This window comes from Micromesistius poutassou, assembly GCF_964030765.1.
Source record: "Micromesistius poutassou genome assembly, chromosome: 17".
In the NCBI taxonomy this organism is placed as follows: Eukaryota; Metazoa; Chordata; class Actinopteri; order Gadiformes; family Gadidae; genus Micromesistius; species Micromesistius poutassou.
Window position 1 is genome coordinate 7,860,377 of NC_140287.1, and position 18,369 is coordinate 7,878,745.

Sequence of the window (18,369 nt, forward strand, 5' to 3'; positions counted from 1 at the left end):
TATGCTGTAATGTTTTTATTGACCTTTGTTTAGATGGCTACATTGCGTAAGCATAATCAACGAGAAACTAATTTGGCTTCAGAATTTTTCATTTTGTCAACTGACATACTTAAAATGACATACTAACTGAGATACTTAAAATGATACACTGGCCCCATTCCAATGTTAGCAAGGATTGTTTTTAAAGGCCTTTGTATAGCCTAATGCAAAAAACTAATGAACAAATCGGTTGGACAAGTTGCGGCTGATTTTAGATGAGAAGAGCCAGTAGAGCTGCCGTTGCTCCTCCAGCACTAGCAGTTGCAGCAGTAGCAGCTGTGCCCAGACCAGCCGCTCCTACAACCAAGAGAGATATCAATTATGAAAATACTCCATACAACAACTATTATTTGTACATTCTATACAATGATAAATTGAATTATTGCCCCACCAAAAATGTAATTAACCTACAAAATCTGAGCTAGCATTATCAAAAAGATCCTGCTATGGTTCGAACCTTTGATGATCTATCTGTACCTCTCTGCCTGGGGTCTACCTGACCTAATGATTTGGCCATGATCTGGCAACACATGCTATCTGCAAAATCAATACGCCATATCAAATCTGAGACTCAAAGGAGTCCAAAGGTATAAGCCTAATCATTTTGTGAGCCTATTTCGATTAACTAGATGTGAAGGAAAAAGGTCAACAACATACCTTTCCAAGTTACCAACACACACACACACACACACACACACACACACACACACACACACACACACAGAACAGCTCAGCTTTTCTATATTTGATCTCAAATGTATTCAAACCTGATCACATTATTGTCTTATAACTCTTCACTTTATTTGTTTCCAACCATTTTACCATTATCAACCATTTTTTAATGGTGTGCATGTACATTGTTTACTCCAAGTTAAGAAGGAAATAAATATCCTTTGAAAAGTTGTGTGAACTCCCTTTCATAGACTCCATAGGCTAATGATCATCAACAGATTAGGTGGGTTTATTTTGAGCCGCCGCATATTCTTACCTACTGACTGCAACACGGCCACTGTAGTGCCCGCTGCCACCGCACCTCCGTTCGCTACGGCAGCTGCGGACATCATGCCAGCAGCCCATGACCCAGCGGTGATTCCTGCCGCGGTGAATCCAACTGCCCCCAGAACGAAAGGGGCAGCGACCACGGCACCACCTCGTAACAGATCAGCAGACAAACACACTTAGCATCATGATCATTATATGGCTAAGGATTTGAACACGTTGGATATTATTTATTTTACAGGTTTTATTTTTAGACAACGCAACGACTTCGAGAGATGGCTTACCAGCACCAATTGTACCAACGACAGCTGCGATTACTAGACAAAAGAAGACAAAAACTATCTTTAGATTTGCATTACTTTTAAGTAGGCTATAGGGCTATAAAACATAATTCATTCGAAACCCTCAATAAACATTTCTACCAAAAATGTTAAAGACAAGCTACTTACGAATACCCATCTTGCAGAGAGATGACAAGTAGGACCAAGGCACTACCCGTTTTCCCTTTATTTGGGCCGAGACCGAGAGGGAGGGAGGGTGTGAGAAGGGAGAAAGAGGAAACGAAAGCTATATACCCAATGAGCGCATGGTTTTACTGGATATGCAAAACACAGCAGAGCGCTCTACTCTGGTGCCACAAAGCGGTCATTCATTATATTGCTTTCAAGGTATGCCTACAATAAGGACATGGAGCAGAGCCACTTGTGTGTCCGTTTCCCCGCACAACTCCCAACAGAACCCATCATCTGCCTGATGACTTTTTACTATACACTAATAAAGCTTTCCAAGTCAACACTGTGTGATGATTGATAATATATAAATATTTTGTCATTTTATTTCATGCCCTTGCGATTGAATTAAACAGATTCTAGTCATTCCAGGCAAGTTTAAACCCCCATGGGACTAGGTTGCTGTGCATTGGTTATAGGCTACATATAAAGGGTACAGTTCATTCAGATTCTTCATCTTTCCACTGTCCACACAATGCTGTGCTTATAGTCCCTGTATTATTTGAAACTTGACCATGGGAAAATCTACTTGAAACCGATTTTATAAACGCAACTGATCAGAAGTTATTTACTTATCACACCAACATGCCCAGCAACCTGTATGCATTCTTTATCTTTCCGTCTCTGTCGTCATTCTATGTTGTTTTAAGCATGAACAGGACTTAAGGTTGTGTATTCAAGGGAAAACGGACACACACAAGTGGCTCTGCTCTATTTCCTCGTGGTACCTTTAAATGGCAAGAGTTTCGCTTCTCGAGAAACGAAAGCTATATAATGAACGACCGCCAGGTGGCATCAGTCCCTTTTCATTTCACTGTATGTGACAAATAAAACTCCTGAATCTTCAGAATCGAGGGCTTTGCTGTGTTGCGCTTATGTATTTCCGTTTTCTATTTCTCTCTTCCCCCAGTCCTCCTTATAGACGTAATACGAGTAGACGCCGCATCGACCGCTAGGCTACTGGCGCTGACGAGCCGTGGGGCCGCCATCTTGGACCGGTCGACCGCTCCACTCAGTGTAATCGTTTGACATGGTGCAATGAACTGTCAGCGCATTTAATTAATGAAACCTCACCGAATACCAAACTGATTTTCACGCAGTTTTTTTGCTGCAAAGGTCATACATGTAGCTATGATACAGGACATCGGCGTGTTTTAATATTCATAGTGGACTTGACAGTAATAGTAATTCTGATATATGATAAGTGACCAGACGTCCGAGATCAAAACTGGGAACGTAATCCCCGAAAAGGGGGAAAACTGAGACATTTCCAGTTTGACTAGCAATCTGATTGAAAAACCTAATGTGTCTTCAAAAACAAAACGTTTTTCTGTATTTAGCCAGGGACCGGCAAGCCCAAACGGGGACGTCTGGTCACCCTATATGTGATATAGGCTATGATAGGTATTTTGCAAATCACACACTATAAATATGATAGGAGCAGAAACAGATAGGGGCAGTAAAGTCAGCTATTTTAATAAGTCGAAGAAACAATATATGATTAGGCTATATATAAATATATACATAGCATACATAAACAATATATTAATACATTAGATATCTATATATAAACACATGAACGTTTTTGTATGAGCTAAAAAACCCTGAAAGAGGACTGTTTTGCAGAGCTTCTTTCTCGTGCTCCCTTTCTGCAGTTCAAGAGAGGCGAGTTTGGCAATGTGGTGCAGCCTTTATCTTGTGAAACACAGACACAACCAATGACAGCAAGTCAGGATGATGGTTGTCGATGCCAAACTGTGTCTCCTCCTGAAGTAATCCCCAGAGCCCTGTTTGCGATTGTCCGCCGATTTGAGCAGGAATTTGCTGCTCAGTGCTCTGGTATCTTGTTTCTTCTGCTGCTACGCGAGTATGTCCGGTCTAAGATGGCGGCCGCATTTCTTGCGCCCAGCAGCCAATGCGGCGTCTACTCCCCCCCCCCCCCCCCCCCCCCCCCCCCCCCCCCACACACACACACACACACACACACACACACACACACACACAATAAACAAAACGTCGTCGACATGGGTCTTTGTGAGTAGCTTGTCTTTAACATTTTTGGTAGAAAGGTTTATTCAGCGTTTAGAACGGCATGTTTGATACTAGACCTATAGGCCTACTAAAAAGAAATACAACTATAAAAAGATTGTTTTTGTCTCTTTTTTTTAGTAACTACCGCAGTCGTTGGTACACTTGGTGCTGGTAAGCAATCTCTGGAAGTCATTGCGTTGCTTAAAATGAAGCCTGTCAAACAATTTGCTTGTAAATCGTAGTAATAGTTTTAATAATAGTTTTGATATCATATGCTATGTGTTAAAATCCTTCCATGTAATTATCATGTTTCTAACAGTTTGTCTGTTTTTCTGTTACGAGGTGCTGCCCTGCTCGCTGCCCCGGTACTTCTGGGGGCCGTTGGATTCACCGCGGCCGGAGTCACCGCTGGGTCATGGGCCGCCGGCATGATGTCGGCAGCTGCCGTAGCGAACGGAGGAGCGGTGGCAGCGGGCACTACAGTGGCCGTGTTGCAGTCAGTAGGTAAGCCTATAATGTGTGGCGACTCAAGACAAAGGCACTTGCTAACTGATCATCATTAGCCTATTGGGGCCTATAAAAGGGAGTTCACACAAACAACTTAACAAAGGATATGTCCTTCTTAAGTAATCAAAAAAACACCAATAACATTAAAGAATGAACGTTGGTCATCAGAAGTGAAGCAATGTGTGGGTGTGTGGAGCATATGGCGCATGCGTGTCCAGGTGAGGTCAAACTACCAACAACTTTGACTGAAGGTAACCTGGAACGAAGGGTAGCTCAAACCAACAGGAGAACATGAGTGACAAACCAGCAGACTATCCTGCCTCTCTCTGCCCATTGTCCAAACCATTAGGTCATGTTGAACCCATTGCAGTATCCGTTTGATCAAGTTCATATTTTCAGTTTTTTACTTCATTTTTGGTGGGACGATAATGGAATAAGGTAAAGCAAACAAGTTGTTTGGTGGTGTCTCTACAAAATTATGTTTCTCTTGGTTGTAGGTGCGGCTGGTCTGGGAACAGCTGCTACTGCTGCAACTGCTAGTGTAGGGGGAGCAGCTGCACTGGCTCTGAAAGCAGCTGTACGGTTATAAAATCAGCTGCAACTTAATTGATACGCTCCCATCTTGTCAAACAGATGTTAATGCTTTACTTTTTTGCTAAATTAGGCTAAACAGCATTTAAATTTTTTGGGTGAATTGTGTACTAGTAATTCATCAAGTTTCCCAATGTGCCCTAACGATCCTAGACATCAGAATGGGGCTATAGTGACTCATTTTAAGTGTCAGTTGACGTTGTTAAACAACATTGTAACATGTTAAAAATGTAGCCAATTAAACTAAATCACATTAAAAAATAAGTGTGCATATACATCATCTTGGCTCATTTATTCAGTATTTAAGAAGAGCAACAATATTTTAAAAGGTTAAACACCAGGCCCTAAGGAAGTTAGGCGTATAGTGGTTTAATTTTCCAGTTGCCTTGAACACAGCAAGAGTAGAGCTAGGTAGTTAAAACCCCTTTGCTATATTAACATAACAAAGACAATGCTACACACCACCTAGGTGGCCTTTACTCGACTCCTCCAGATAGGGGCACAGGATGATGGCAAACCGGTTTAGTGTAACAGTTTGCAGACCATGATACTGGACCCAGTGCTCCCTGTCGCGATGCAGGAGATCTTCCTTAGTGTGTGTGGTGATGGCTGGTTTAACATGTGCACACTGATTGCTCAATGTGCAACGGGTGTGCAGCCTCACCCGGTCCCAGAGTCTAATCACTGACTCCGGACACGTGAGGTTGCTTAAACCAGCCATCATCCACACGCATTACATATGCATTTTAGAATATGAAAATAATTATTTGGTGCAGAAACTAACGCTCTCCTACTCCTACATCATAATGTGCCGTTGCGATCAAGGGGGTAATTGAAATTAATCAGATTTACCCTCCCAAACAGTCCCGTGGCTGAAGTCTCCATACAAAAAATAAATGTTTGCAGCCCAGTGTAACAACACTCCCCTTATGCTTATCCAGGACGACAAACGTATGTACTAAAAGATCTACAACGCTTGTTCTCAGGTGTTGGTAAACGTTGCCATGACGAGATGTTTTGTCTAACAGTCGGCTAAAGGTTTTTCCCCTTGGTAACGTTGTCAGTTGAACCGACACATTGATATAAAATTAGCAAGTACAATTTATGGCTGTAAAAATAATGTTTGTTACTGACCCATTTTTTTTACCTTACTATGTGTTATGCTGTGCTTGAGTTTAGGTTCAGGATGTAAATTGTCACAGGGGTTACATGAATGGACTAGACCATTAATATTCATATTCCCGTGTTCATATTGCATATAATATTTTCCATGTAGTTGTTGCTGCCATGTCCTGAGAATTGAATATCACACTATGTTAAAAGGTCATTTTCATTTAATCAAAATGGACGGATGCAGAAAGTATACTGTAACTATATTAGCATGTTGAGTATGGTTCAAATAGCTTGTCAAAGGACATCATTACTGCCTTATCCAGTCCATGTACGAGTAATCATTCATGTTTTAAATAAATAAGAGCACAAGAAAACTACTTCCTCTTAATTTCCCAATGCTACTCAGATTCCACACTAAATGGCTGCCATGGGGGTCTCTGTGTCCTTAACCTGCTTTTTGGGGCCCACTCTCTGAGCGATGCCATAGGGCACGTGGCATGCAACTGTTCCCAGCTCCGCTGCTCCCTCCACGTGGAACATCTGATCATCAAAAAAGATGTGGGGCCGAATTTTCTCCAGCATCGGCCCTTTTGGGGCCCCGGCCAGGAAAAGAGCCTCGTCGATCTCCAGGCCCCACGATCGAAGAGTGTTTAGAGCCCGGGTCCCTGAACTGGCTGCACTGCGAGCAGTCACTAAGTAAGTGCGAATAGGACAGTCCATCCGCTGGCCTTTGGCATAGAACTTCTTCTGCAGCTTCCCCAAAGCCTCCAGGAATCCCTTCAACGGCCCCTGGGAAAAGCAGAGAAAGAGTTGGCGCCTGAAACCACAATTCTAGGATCAATGTTGTACAGATATTTTTAATATATGCTAAAATGATTATATCTAACTGAACCACCTCTAACGTTATACATTTACTAAAACATCTCCAACTTTCTACCTAACCATAACCATCTCTAACCTAATACCTACACTTAACTAATCTCTAGTCCATACCTTATCCAACCATTTCAAATTTTTTAATGTAGACCTTAACCTAAATGTTGCTTGTAACCAATTGCATTGGCTATCCAGTGCTCATCAACAGCAGTGTTAACATTTTCATTAACTTGGATAAACCAGCGAGGTGTCATGTCGATGTTCTCAGGATGCACTGCCGTCCTAGGCCAACTTTGCTTCTTTCTTTGTGCACTTATGACATTTTGTTATGTGCACTAACTTCAAGGCTCTAGGTTCATTGTGATTCAACAGTGTTGAGCAATCTCATGTTAAATCTAAAATGTTGATTTAATTTGAGTGGGTGGGGCTCGGAGAGAATAGCCAGCTTGAAACCGCAAAACTGGGAACCTTTTTTCAAATCGTGTATCAATTCTGCTTTGTGATTATTTGTGCGCATGACATGCAGTACATTTTCAGGATTAATAATTTAAAAAAAAGGTACTGAATATATCTCTCGGCCATACATGGTCCAGTGGCTTGTTTTCATGGGCCTTCTCGTGTTCAAAGAACTTATCGAGTCCGTGGGCCTTGAAGATCCGCTCAGACTCGTCGGAGAAGAGGACCGCGTCGCCGTCGAAGGCCACGCGCAGCTGGGCCTCCGACACCTCCGTCATCTTGTCCGGCGCGAACATGGTGGCCGCAGCGATCCCTGGTGGAGAGGCGCGAAACATGCACGCAGATTTGTCCAGATCAATTTTTGCTAAGACTTAAGCCAACTGCTAAAACTGCCCAGGGGAATGAAAATGTTGATTGAAAAGTAGGATAATACATCAATACACATTACAACGTCTTTCGATCATTAGAGCATACTGAATTACTTTTATATCGACGTGTTGTGCAATGAAAATAGGCTTTGTAGCTTATGCATAAAAATATTTGGAAGGTACGAATCGTTTGGGGCCATCTGCTGGCGATAGTATGCATTACAATTAAAAGTCCCGCTATGCGAACTACATATCAACAACACTAACTTGAATTGTCAATAACTGTCCATGTTGACACACAGCCCACACAGTTCATTCGAAGCAACGTACCTTCTTCCAGTGCCTCTCTAACTTTGGTTGAGTCGGCAGACAGGTAAAGGTTGGTGTGATAGGCCTTTAGGTAGCCAATAGGACTTTTTCCTCCAGTCATGCAGAAGCGCTCAATGAACAACTCTAAAAAAAAACATGAAGAAACCAAAGTAAAATGCATTGGTCGGGTTTAAAGGTGACATATTATACCACCAGGTGTGAGATCATCACAACTGGGCGTGTCCACCTAGATGTGTGCTGGACAGATCAGTCTACCAGCCTACCCAATGGACTGTAGCAAACGTTGCTCATAAATATACTTTTCGATCGCGGCCCAAGTGGTGGAGTTACGCATGGTTTCCTGATATTCTATGGCGATTCTTGTCCGGACTCGGAGAGAAACTCATTTAACTGTGACATGATGAAGGTTTCAGAAGATGATTTTAACAAATGTATTTCTACAGTGGCCAGTCTTCTACCCAGGTTTGATTTCAACCTTTGACAGAAACTTTGTCCAAGCACGCTGTTGCAAGTGTATGTGCATGGAAGAATACACAGAGTCAAGCTGAGTCTCTTAAGCATGTATTGAACGCGTTGTCACATAACAAGACTGGCACGTGTTGACTGCCCGAGTCCATACACACACAAGCCCACTAGGGGGAGCTGTCGGCTTGCATAACATTAGCCTACAACATCTCCCTTTCTTTAGTATAACAAAATACAAAACAATAACCTGGATAGAATCAGTCATTAGAACATTAGTGCTCATATCCACATGTCAAAATAGTGCAATAGAAATAGTGTATAAAGACGAGACAGTAAATCAATATGAACCAGGACCTTTGCAGAACTATAACCACAAAATAGCAGTATCAAAGCATGCACAAAACAACCGAATAAGAACATTCGAAGTAACCATCTTTTTTTTTTTTTTTTTTTTAACAATTTTTTAACAATAACAATAAACCACTGTCCCGCATATGTGTGTGTGTGTCAGTCTCAGCTCAGTGTATGACCTAAAGGTCAAGTCTGTCCGGAGGCTTAATATGCCTCCCGCTCCGGGAGCAGGCCCGGCCCTGTAACGCACGGCATGGTGTGGACACAGCCCGTGAGGGAGATGGCGGTGACCTCAGGGCTGATAACCTTGGAGACGTCGCAGGGCTGCTGACGACTTCCTCTGCATTGGCCCCGCCTGCATGGCCCCCGTCAGCTGCACCCGCGTCCACAGGCTGCTCAGGTGGCCGTCCTTCGTGAGCTGCTGGCTGTGGGGGGTCAACCTCTGCTGGTCGGAGATCGATCCTGTTGCGACGATACGCGGTTCCCTCTACGTTGACGAGATAGGACCGCGGTCCCACCTGCTGTAAGCATACACCTCTCCTCCATCGGCCCGTCCTGTCACCCGGGAGTGGTTTCATCCTGATGGGCTGGCCGACGTTCAACTCCGGCAGATCCCTCGCAGATCTGTCGTAAGTCAGCTTCGTTGCTTGACGCTTCACTCTCAGCCTGTCTGTGACCCCAGTGGTGACCTGAGGCTCTAGCAGCTGGTCGGCCACAGGGAGAAGAGTTCTCAGCCTCCGTGACATCAGTCGCTGTGCTGGGCTGCTGTGCATGCCCTCAGTGGGCGTGTTCCTCCAGTGCAGAAAGGCCTTCCAGGGGTCCTCGTCGGCACGGTCTGCTTTTCTGCATAGGCTCTTCGCAATCTTCACTGCAGACTCTGCCTTGCCATTAGCCTTTGGGTGTCTCGGGGAGGACATGACATGTTCGAAGCCCCACTCCCTCGCAAACACCCGAAACTCTCCACAGTCAAATTGACCTCCACAGTCTGAAATGACCCGGTCAGGGATGCCGTACCTTGCAAACTGCGCTTTGCACCTTCTGATGGCCGTACCAGCAGACAGGTCTGGAAGTAGATCGATCTCCCAGAAGTCAGAATAGTGATCGACCATGAGCAGGAAATCCTGCCTTGCGTAGCTGAAAAGGTCCATGCTCACCAGCTGCCAGGGACGTGTGGGGAGCGGGTGTGACATCATAGTCTCCTTCTGTTGCTCGTGTGCATACTCGTTACACACAGAACACTGTTGTACATAGTCTTTGATTTCTCCCTGCATGTTTGGCCAGTAGAGAGTATCGCGGGCCTGTCTGAAACAAGCCTCACCCCCCACGTGGTTGTAGTGGATCCGTCTCAGCATCTCTGGGCGCATAGATTTCGGAATGATGACTCGCTGGCTCCTAAAAAGCACACCGTCCTGTGCGCTTATCTCATCTCTGATGGCCCAGTAATCTCTGATGGCCATGGGGCTCTCCTCTTTGTGTTCTGGCCATCCGCCCAGCACGACTGACTTCAGTGTTTGAAGGCACACATCCTCCTCTGTGTGTTTCCGTATCTGTGCAAGGCGTTGGCAAGTGACGTTGAGGTAGTCTGCTTGCTGAATGGCTGCTGTGTCACACTGCTCCTGCTGCATACTGCAGACCATTTCACGTCTGTACTGAATGTCCATTCTCTGTGGTGGGGTGGGAGCCCTGCTGAGCGTGTCACTTATGTACATTTCAGGGCCTGGCTTGTACACCACTGTGAGGCAGTAGTTCTGAAGTGTAAGGAGCATGCTCTGCAGGCGCTTTGGTGCACTGAGAAGGGGCTTAGAGAAGATTGACACTAGCGGGCGGTGGTCGGTCTCTGCAGTCACATCACCCCTCCCATATAGGTAGTAGTGGAAGCGTTGACAAGCGAATACGATGCTCAAGCACTCCTTCTCAATCTGTGCATAGTTTTGCTCCGTCTGGTTTAGCGCTCGGGAGGCGAACGCGACCGGCTGCCCCCCTTGAAGCAGGCAGCAGCCCAACCCGGTCTGACTGGAGTCACTCTGTATGGTGACTGGCTTGCTGACATCGTAATAACGTAGTACTGGCACCGCCGTGACCAGCGTCTTGATCTCCGTCATAGCAGCATCATGTTTGGGCAACCAGTGCCACGGCACCTCTTTGTCCAGCAACCTTCTCAGCGGTTCACACACCTCTGATAAGCGGGGCATGAACCTCGATAAGTAGTTGACGAAGCCGACACACCGCTGAACGCCCTTTGCATCCGTGGGGTTTGGCATGTCGAGGACCGCCCTGACCTTCTCGGGGTCAGCTTTGAGGCCCTCCGCCGACAGTACGTGGCCGTGGAAGCGGACCTCCCTCACACGAAACTGCAGCTTTTTGATGCTCAGCCTCAGCTTCACTTCCCTGCATCTTTCCATGAGAGCAATGAGGTTTGCGTCGTGGTCTTGTACAGCCTCCTCCTCTGTGTCCCCACAGCCGACCACAAGGATGTCATCCGCTATAGGCTCAATCCCTTTCAAACCGGCCAGCAGCTCATGTTGTTTCCTCTGATATAGCTCCGGTGCGACTGACACACCGAAAGGGAGCTTCAGCCAACGCTTTCTACCCCACGGCGTCCAGAACGTTGTCATCAGGCTGCTCTCCTCATCCAAGCGACACTGCAGGAATGCGTCGCGCGCATCCACCAGGGTGAAGACGCGCGCCTTTGGCAGCTTGTACAGCACGTCATCTAAAGTGGGCATGAGGTAATGGGACCTCTTCAGGGCTCGGTTAAGGGGCTTAGGGTCGATGCAAAGCCTCAATTTGTCTGGCTTCTTCACTATGACTAGATTGCTTATCCAGTCTGTGGGCTCAGTGACTGTGGTTAAGTGTCCATCCTTTTCGTACTGGTCCAGCTGCGCCTTAACAGCCGCCTTGAGGGCCACCGGGACATTCCTTGGTGCGCACTGTACGGGCACAACAGTGCTGTCCAACACGAAGTGAATATCACCCGGCAGTGACTCGACTGGGCTGGTGAACACGTCATTGTAAGTGTTGATAAGACAGTCTCTAGTCAGCTCACCTGCCTTGCAGTGCTCCACTTTGTTCAGCTCTTCGGGAATGGTGAAACGCATCAGGCCCAGTCTTTCACACGTCTCCCCTGAAAGCAAAGGCTTCTGGCTGGTACACACAACCTCAAAATCCAGTCTGTGTGTCTTGCCCCTGATGACACACTGTGTGCTGTACACGCCAATTGAGCTCATCCACTCACTGTTGTAAAGCCTCAGTCTGGCAAGACTTTTCTGAAGAGGAGCTTTAGGTGCCAGTCTCATCTTGTCTTCCATGCTCATCACGTTGCAGGTGGCTCCAGAGTCAAGCTGGCACCTCTGGACCCCTCTGTGGAGTGGCAGGTTTACAAACCACTTTTTCCTCTGAGTGTTCACAGCCCCCAAGCTCTCCGCCGTGTACACATCTCTCTCATCGCGGCCGTAGTCCTCCGGGTCCCCCAGCGACGGGTCATCCACAGCGTTCAACTGACGTGCTTGCTGGCCTCCTTTCATGCAAACTTTGGCAAAGTGATTAGCAGTGCCGCACAAGCGACATGTCTTTCCAAATGCGGGGCACAGGTCTCGCCCCCGTCTGTGTGGTGTGCCACAGTACTTGCATCCACCTGTGCCTCTCTGTGGCTGTGCTGATGTGCTGGCGGACTCGGATGGCCTGCCGGTAGGTCTCCGTCCTGGTCGCTGTCCATATGCTACATTGATGCTCTCCCCAGGCACAGAGCTGCTAAGTGACATGGATTTTAACTTATTGTCCAACACCTCCACTGCACGGACAATGTCAATAGCCCCCTCCAACTTAAGGTCCTTTTCTCTTAGCATGCGTCGTCTGGCGCCCTCATCAGTTATTCCCAGAACAAGCCTGTCCCTTATGAGCTCATCTCTTAAAGCTCCATATTCACATGTGGCAGCTTTCTCTCTCAGTCTTGTGACAAAAGCATCCACTGACTCCCCATCCTCTTGTTTAAGGTTTCCAAAAACATACCTCTCAAAGATCACATTTTTGCTGGGTGTGAAGTATTGCCCCAGTTTGTCGAGTATCGCACCTGCGTCTTTCTGCTCTTCCTCCGTGAGTCCCAGATTGTGCTTGTAAACATGGTGGCAATCCTTCCCCATCAGCCTCCTGAGCGTTGCTGCCTGCACCGGCTTCTCTGCCTTGTCGATCCCGGTTGCAAGCAGATAATCCTCAAACTCTGAACGAAAGCTAGCCCAGTGGCAGTGAAGATCCCCAGTCATCTTCATGGGCTCCGGTGGCGGAATGTTTGAAGCCATCTTCCCCACGCGGCGCTAACGCTAACAGGCTAACTGAAACTTCTAACTACGTCTAGCAAACCCAATAAACGCACTCTGTAACATTTACAGGCAACTTAGGATGTTCTCTGGGTTCCAAAACCACTTCTGACACCATGTTGCAAGTGTATGTGCATGGAAGAATACACAGAGTCAAGCTGAGTCTCTTAAGCATGTATTGAACGCGTTGTCACATAACAAGACTGGCACGTGTTGACTGCCCGAGTCCATACACACACAAGCCCACTAGGGGGAGCTGTCGGCTTGCATAACATTAGCCTACAACACACGCTGGTGTCCGGACAGGACGTTTTAGCGTGTCTACCCACCGGCTACGGGAATGGTTTAGTTTGTGTGTGAGTTGCCATGTTTTATCAGACCTCCAATACGATCGGCTGGGGCAGCATCGAACTGACATCGCTTAACACGAGTCTGGCCATGAGTGCAAACCTCCTTGGCACAGTCGCTTATGCCCAAAGGTCCCAACGAGAGAGAAGTCTGGTTTCGCGTCCGTGTGAATGGCAAGTAGGCCTTTTCAGTGGCGGACGCAGGGGGGGCAACCGCGAAAACGAGAGGAAGTGCCTTATTGGCTGCCCTTTACACGTGCAAAATATTATTGGGTGCCCTCTAGGTTTCCCCTTTGCATAACAAATTATAATTATGTGCCCTTTAGAAGAAGAAAATTCGATAACGTGCCTTAATGAGTGCCCGTCTGGTGCCTCCATGGTTGAAAAAGTGTTGCTTAAGTGCCTTCTAGAGTGGTGAACACGAGAGGAAGTGCCTTATTGGCTGCCCTTAACACGTGCAAAAAATTATTGAGTAGCCTACCCTTTAGGGTGCCCCTCCATACAATCAATTATGATGATGTACCCTCTAGAGCAAGAGTTTAAAGTCACAATTCTGACTTTAATCTCAGAATTCTGAGAAAAAGTCTGAATTCAGAGATTCAAGTCTGAATTCTGACTTTGAGAATAAAGGCAGAACTCAATTTTTTTCTTATGTGTGGCCCTAATCCTCTTCCGTATAATCTTAATGAGGATGAGGACTATTTCATCATACATGATGCATCATAGCTTTTTGCACGCTGGTGGGGCCCCATGTTGTGCAGAATGTGCCCTTTTTATTTTTTCAGTTTGAGTCCGCCACTGGTCCTTTGTTTATTTTCCCTTTTGGAAGATCGAAGCCATGACAGCATAATTGACAGACTTAACCCTTTGACCACGTTGTGTTCTTTGTCCCTGCCAATCATTGGTCAGCCATATTATGTTTGTAGATGTTCTGCCTCAGGTCGTTACCATTACAGACATGTGCACCTACAGATCCTCGCCCCAAGCAAAATGATTGGGTTTACTTTAAACACATTTGAAGCCTAAGGAAGTGAAACACCCAGTCACGCAGATAAGAGCTTGCATGCAATCAGAATTGATTGAACTTACTACTTAGTAACTTTCCAACACTGAATGTGTTGTCAACTTTACTTTCACTCTTCTTTCTATGCTCTATAGCAGCGGTTCTCAAACTATGGTACGCGTACCACTGGTGGTACATGATGCGCTATTAAGTGGTACGCAAAAGAGTTTCCAAAAAATCATTCATTACTACATACACACATACATACATGTTTCCCATACATAGACCAATGTGTGGCACAGCGCCAACAACGAGTGCCACAAATTGATTGTGCTTTTTTTTTTACGCAATTTTTAAGTATAAATATCTCACGCACACGCAACAAATGTCACGCCAAAAAAAGAAAAATACCTGTTAGATCTCTTGTTGCTTCGGACGAGCGCTAAATTGCTAAATTGAGTCTCACTCCAGCAAAAAACCAAAAGTTGCCAACCCTGCAGGGGGCACCACACATTGCTACCTGGTCTGTGGGAAACACTGTCAACAACAACAACAAATATATATTATATATATATAGCCTTACATTTCAAACAGGCTGACCACAGTTGACAATAAATAATATATTTTTTAAGACTAAATGTGCCTCCGGTGTGAACTGTGTGTAGCAGAATAGGGCCGCAGGCCTACACTACTGTAGTTTGTTATATTTTATAACATTGTTCCTAATGATGGTACTTGGGGAGACAAATATTTTCTGAGGTGGTACACGGTATAAAAAGTTTGAGAACCACTGCTCTATAGCACCCCTGGTGTTCGCTTCACTTAAATGCAGAAGTGGCTTGACTCATTACATCTTTGCCAAGTGTGTGCGTGTTAGGCAGTGGGTCATGGGGTCAGCCCCACTGTGGGAATGGAGGACTCCAGCTTTACCAAGCACCAAGAACACCATGCTTCTGCCTTAATGCTCCTCACACAAAACAATATCAACTTGAATTTGTCACCCACGTGTTCAATAGAGATTATTCACTCATTTCAGGGACCCTACTTAAAGTGCAACAACAATGTCCATATCTCTTCATAGTGGAAAGAGTAACAGGTCTGTTACTGCACAGGCGTCCATTCCGTGCATGCACGATGTGTTTATAGTGCAGTTCCCCATCGGCCACTCACGGTGATGGTTGATGGTGTTGATGAGTCTCAAGCCGACGTGGGCGTGGTTGCTGGTCATAAGCACCACGTCGAAGAGCTCCTCGCTGTCGGGGTACAGCTCCCTCAGGCGAACGTTCACCGCCTCCAGAGCCTGCCGACGACACCCAGAAACAAAACCCGAATCCGTTCAAACCCTCCATATGGGGGGTGTTGGGTGCATAGCTCGGCCTTAGTATCTGTGTGGAGGTTTGGTTGTGTGGGTGTGTCAGAGTCAATGTGGGTTACATATATGTAGCTTCATGGGTCTAAATGTCACTTGAAGTCCCACTACCAGTAACTTTCAGCCGGCAAAAACCGGGTTTGTGATTTTGCAAGGGGGGGGGGGGGGTGGTGACATGTGGCAACCTGTGGCAGCGAGCTCTTTCTTAGCTTTCTTAGAGCTTGCTGCCACACGTTATGGCATGATGAAAAATGGTAAAGACGACACATGTCTACATTTGAACCGCCCCCGGGGTGGCGCAGGGGTGTGCAGCACACATGCAGTGGGCTACTTTAACGGACCTTGACGAATGAGAAGGCGGGTCCGGGGCGCAAGGGCTCCGTCTCGTGCTCCACCTGGAACCTGATGTAGTCCTCCATGCCCTGCGTCTCATAGATTTGCTGCTCCTTCTCCATGTGGAAGAGCACCCTGGGGGACACGGCGATGGTGACCGCGTTCTCCGGCTTGGGCTTGGGAGGTTGGATAGAGAGAGGCAGGTAAGAGAGGCTTTTGAAGCTGCTGGACCCAGCGCCAACGGCATGAAGTGCTACTGCTTGTAGCGTACCCTATATATGTGTGGAACAATGTCAATGCTACACAACACCCAGGTGACTTTTTTGGGGCTCCTCCATTACATGGACACAGGGTGGTGGTGGTGTTGGAAGACCGGTTTAGTGTCAAAGTTTGTAGACCATGATACGTGAACTGGTGCTCCATGTTGCCACGCAGGATAACTCCTTGAGTTCAACCCTCATCCTCACACACTCCCACACAGGGGATGTTTGTTATTTTAGGAGTCTGTTGTTGTTCACACATGCAGGCTGTTATCTGGCGCTGCATATGAAAACAATTGTTATTGTGGTCGGTGTCCGCGGGGATGGTATGAATGTATTGATCCCAAAAATAGAATGAAAAAGTTTTGAAGCATCCTCTCGGTAGAACTTGTAAAGTTGCTGTACCAGGGCAACTGAATGTTGCAGACTGCTGAAATACTTGCCTCTGTTTTCCAGGTTTGCAATGCTGAAAGGCTGCCTGCTGGTCTGTTATTTCAATACTAGTGCGTCACTCAGCAACCATGATAAAAAATATGAGCTGGCCTTTTAGAAATGGTAGCGGTGTCTGTTTTCTGCAAAGATTAATCAAATGAATCCAGAACCTGTGTACTGCTAAGACACTTGACTAAATGTGTTGATGACAATCTCCTGACTGGGGAAATACACCTACCTATAGGCCTATGATTTTACATGAATCATCATTTCATTGAACAGTTAACATGAAACATATACATATCTGTAGAATTAGTACACTAGCGTTGTTTTCTAAATATGCTCTGTATATGTTACAGTATGTACTAGGATGGGAAAACAAACAACAATTCTTAAGTGTGTTCTTTAGATATATTCAGTCCTACAGTCCTCACAGCCTATCTAAAAGAAGCAAATGATACTTACTGATTTGGGTTTCCGAATGGGAGTTGAAGGCTTGGATGCATTCTCGTCTGTGGTACTGTTCCCATTTCTCACCAACCCCCGTTCTGTGACCGTCTGCTTGGAACCAGTGTTGAGACTCATCCTCCTCACTACCCAGTAATAGTGTTCTGCTGGCTCATATAACACACTGACAACACGTTCTCTCTCTCTCTCTCTCTCTCTCTCTCTCTCTCTCTCTCTCTCTCTCTCTCTCTCTCTCTCTCTCTCTCTCTCTCTCTCTCTCTCTCTCTCTCTCTCTCTCTACCGGTTCATATCAGCTCATCGATAGGTTCCCCAGTGGTGCACTGAGATGAGAACCAGGAAACCGCTCAAGCAGAACCATCCAGCTATTTGCCCGGAGCAGGGGGGTTGGGAGCGGGAGAGATGATGTTATTAAGAAAGGGAGCTTCGGAGAGGGAGATACGAGAGGGAGGTGACTCCTGGCTCGGCTCCGCTCATATCTGGTGTTTCTGTGTGTGTGTTTCTTCTCACTCCAATGCGCTCTGTGTCTCCCACACTCTCATCCTTTTTTAATGACTTCTATGCATTCTGTGGCTCCTCCCCCCTTTTTTTAACCCTGCCCAGTTCCTGCATGCGGACACATTGTCACACTCGTGACGTGTGAGACAGGTTTGCCGCTGTGGGGAAATGGACTCCTTTCCCGGTCATTGACTACCCACTTTGGTCATCATGATGATGTCGTATTATGTCTCTTCATCCATGCCCTTGCAGCCTCCACTCCACAGATTGAATTTCGGATCAGCCACCTCTGTTGCCAAGCAACAGGGGGAGGCGGGGGTTACTCGGGTTACTTCTGGTCTGATTGGTTGAGTGTTCCAAGAGTCCTCCCCCTCCCTATCAATCAGACTGGTGAGGCACGTAGGGACGAGATCAAGTTTAGCTTTGACTTTGAGCAACAGGACTGACTAATGACATGATGTATGCTCTTCATCACAACAAACAGTTATTAGCCATCTGGGTGATGTATATCCTTCAGCTACGTCTGGGATATTGATAGCTAAGCTAAACCACTAATAGTCTTTCTCCTCTTCTATAGCCACTATAACGAACATTCATGCAGACACCCAGCACCCCCACCTCATATTATCATAATCAGTAGGGTGAAGGTAAGCATATTGAAAGCTAGCAGTATTAAATAGTATTACATTTTGGGTAATGAAATTAAAAAGTTTT

General features: G+C 46.1%; 2 protein-coding genes across 2 annotated transcripts; both read right to left on the reverse strand.

Moving 5' to 3' along the window:
• Positions 1-1,609, reverse strand: LOC311362611 (interferon alpha-inducible protein 27-like protein 1). The gene is made up of 4 exons (XM_084482487.1): positions 1,488-1,609; positions 1,323-1,355; positions 1,028-1,189; positions 1-336 (listed from the first exon to the last, which is right to left on the reverse strand). The coding sequence occupies exons 1-4, from the start codon at positions 1,495-1,497 to the stop codon at positions 251-253; spliced, it is 291 nt and encodes a 96-aa protein (XP_084338613.1). The 5' UTR covers positions 1,498-1,609; the 3' UTR covers positions 1-250.
• Positions 1,610-6,203: 4,594 nt separating this feature from the next.
• On the reverse strand, positions 6,204-17,277 carry LOC311361911 (cytosolic 5'-nucleotidase 1A-like; the record flags this gene model as incomplete). The annotated part of the gene is made up of 6 exons (XM_084481708.1): positions 6,204-6,578; positions 7,250-7,434; positions 7,820-7,942; positions 15,469-15,598; positions 16,009-16,176; positions 17,158-17,277. The coding sequence occupies 6 exons, from the start codon at positions 17,275-17,277 to the stop codon at positions 6,204-6,206; spliced, it is 1,101 nt and encodes a 366-aa protein (XP_084337834.1).
• Between the last annotated feature and the right edge of the window lie 1,092 nt (positions 17,278-18,369).

Excerpts from the sequence above, each read along its gene's own strand:
- LOC311362611 (XM_084482487.1), bottom strand. Across the intron at positions 1,190-1,322 it reads CGTTGGTACAATTGGTGCTG|GTGGTGCCGTGGTCGCTGCC; the intron begins GTAAGCCATCTC and ends ATCTGTTACGAG. Across the intron at positions 337-1,027 it reads GGCCGTGTTGCAGTCAGTAG|GAGCGGCTGGTCTGGGCACA; the intron begins GTAAGAATATGC and ends TCTTGGTTGTAG.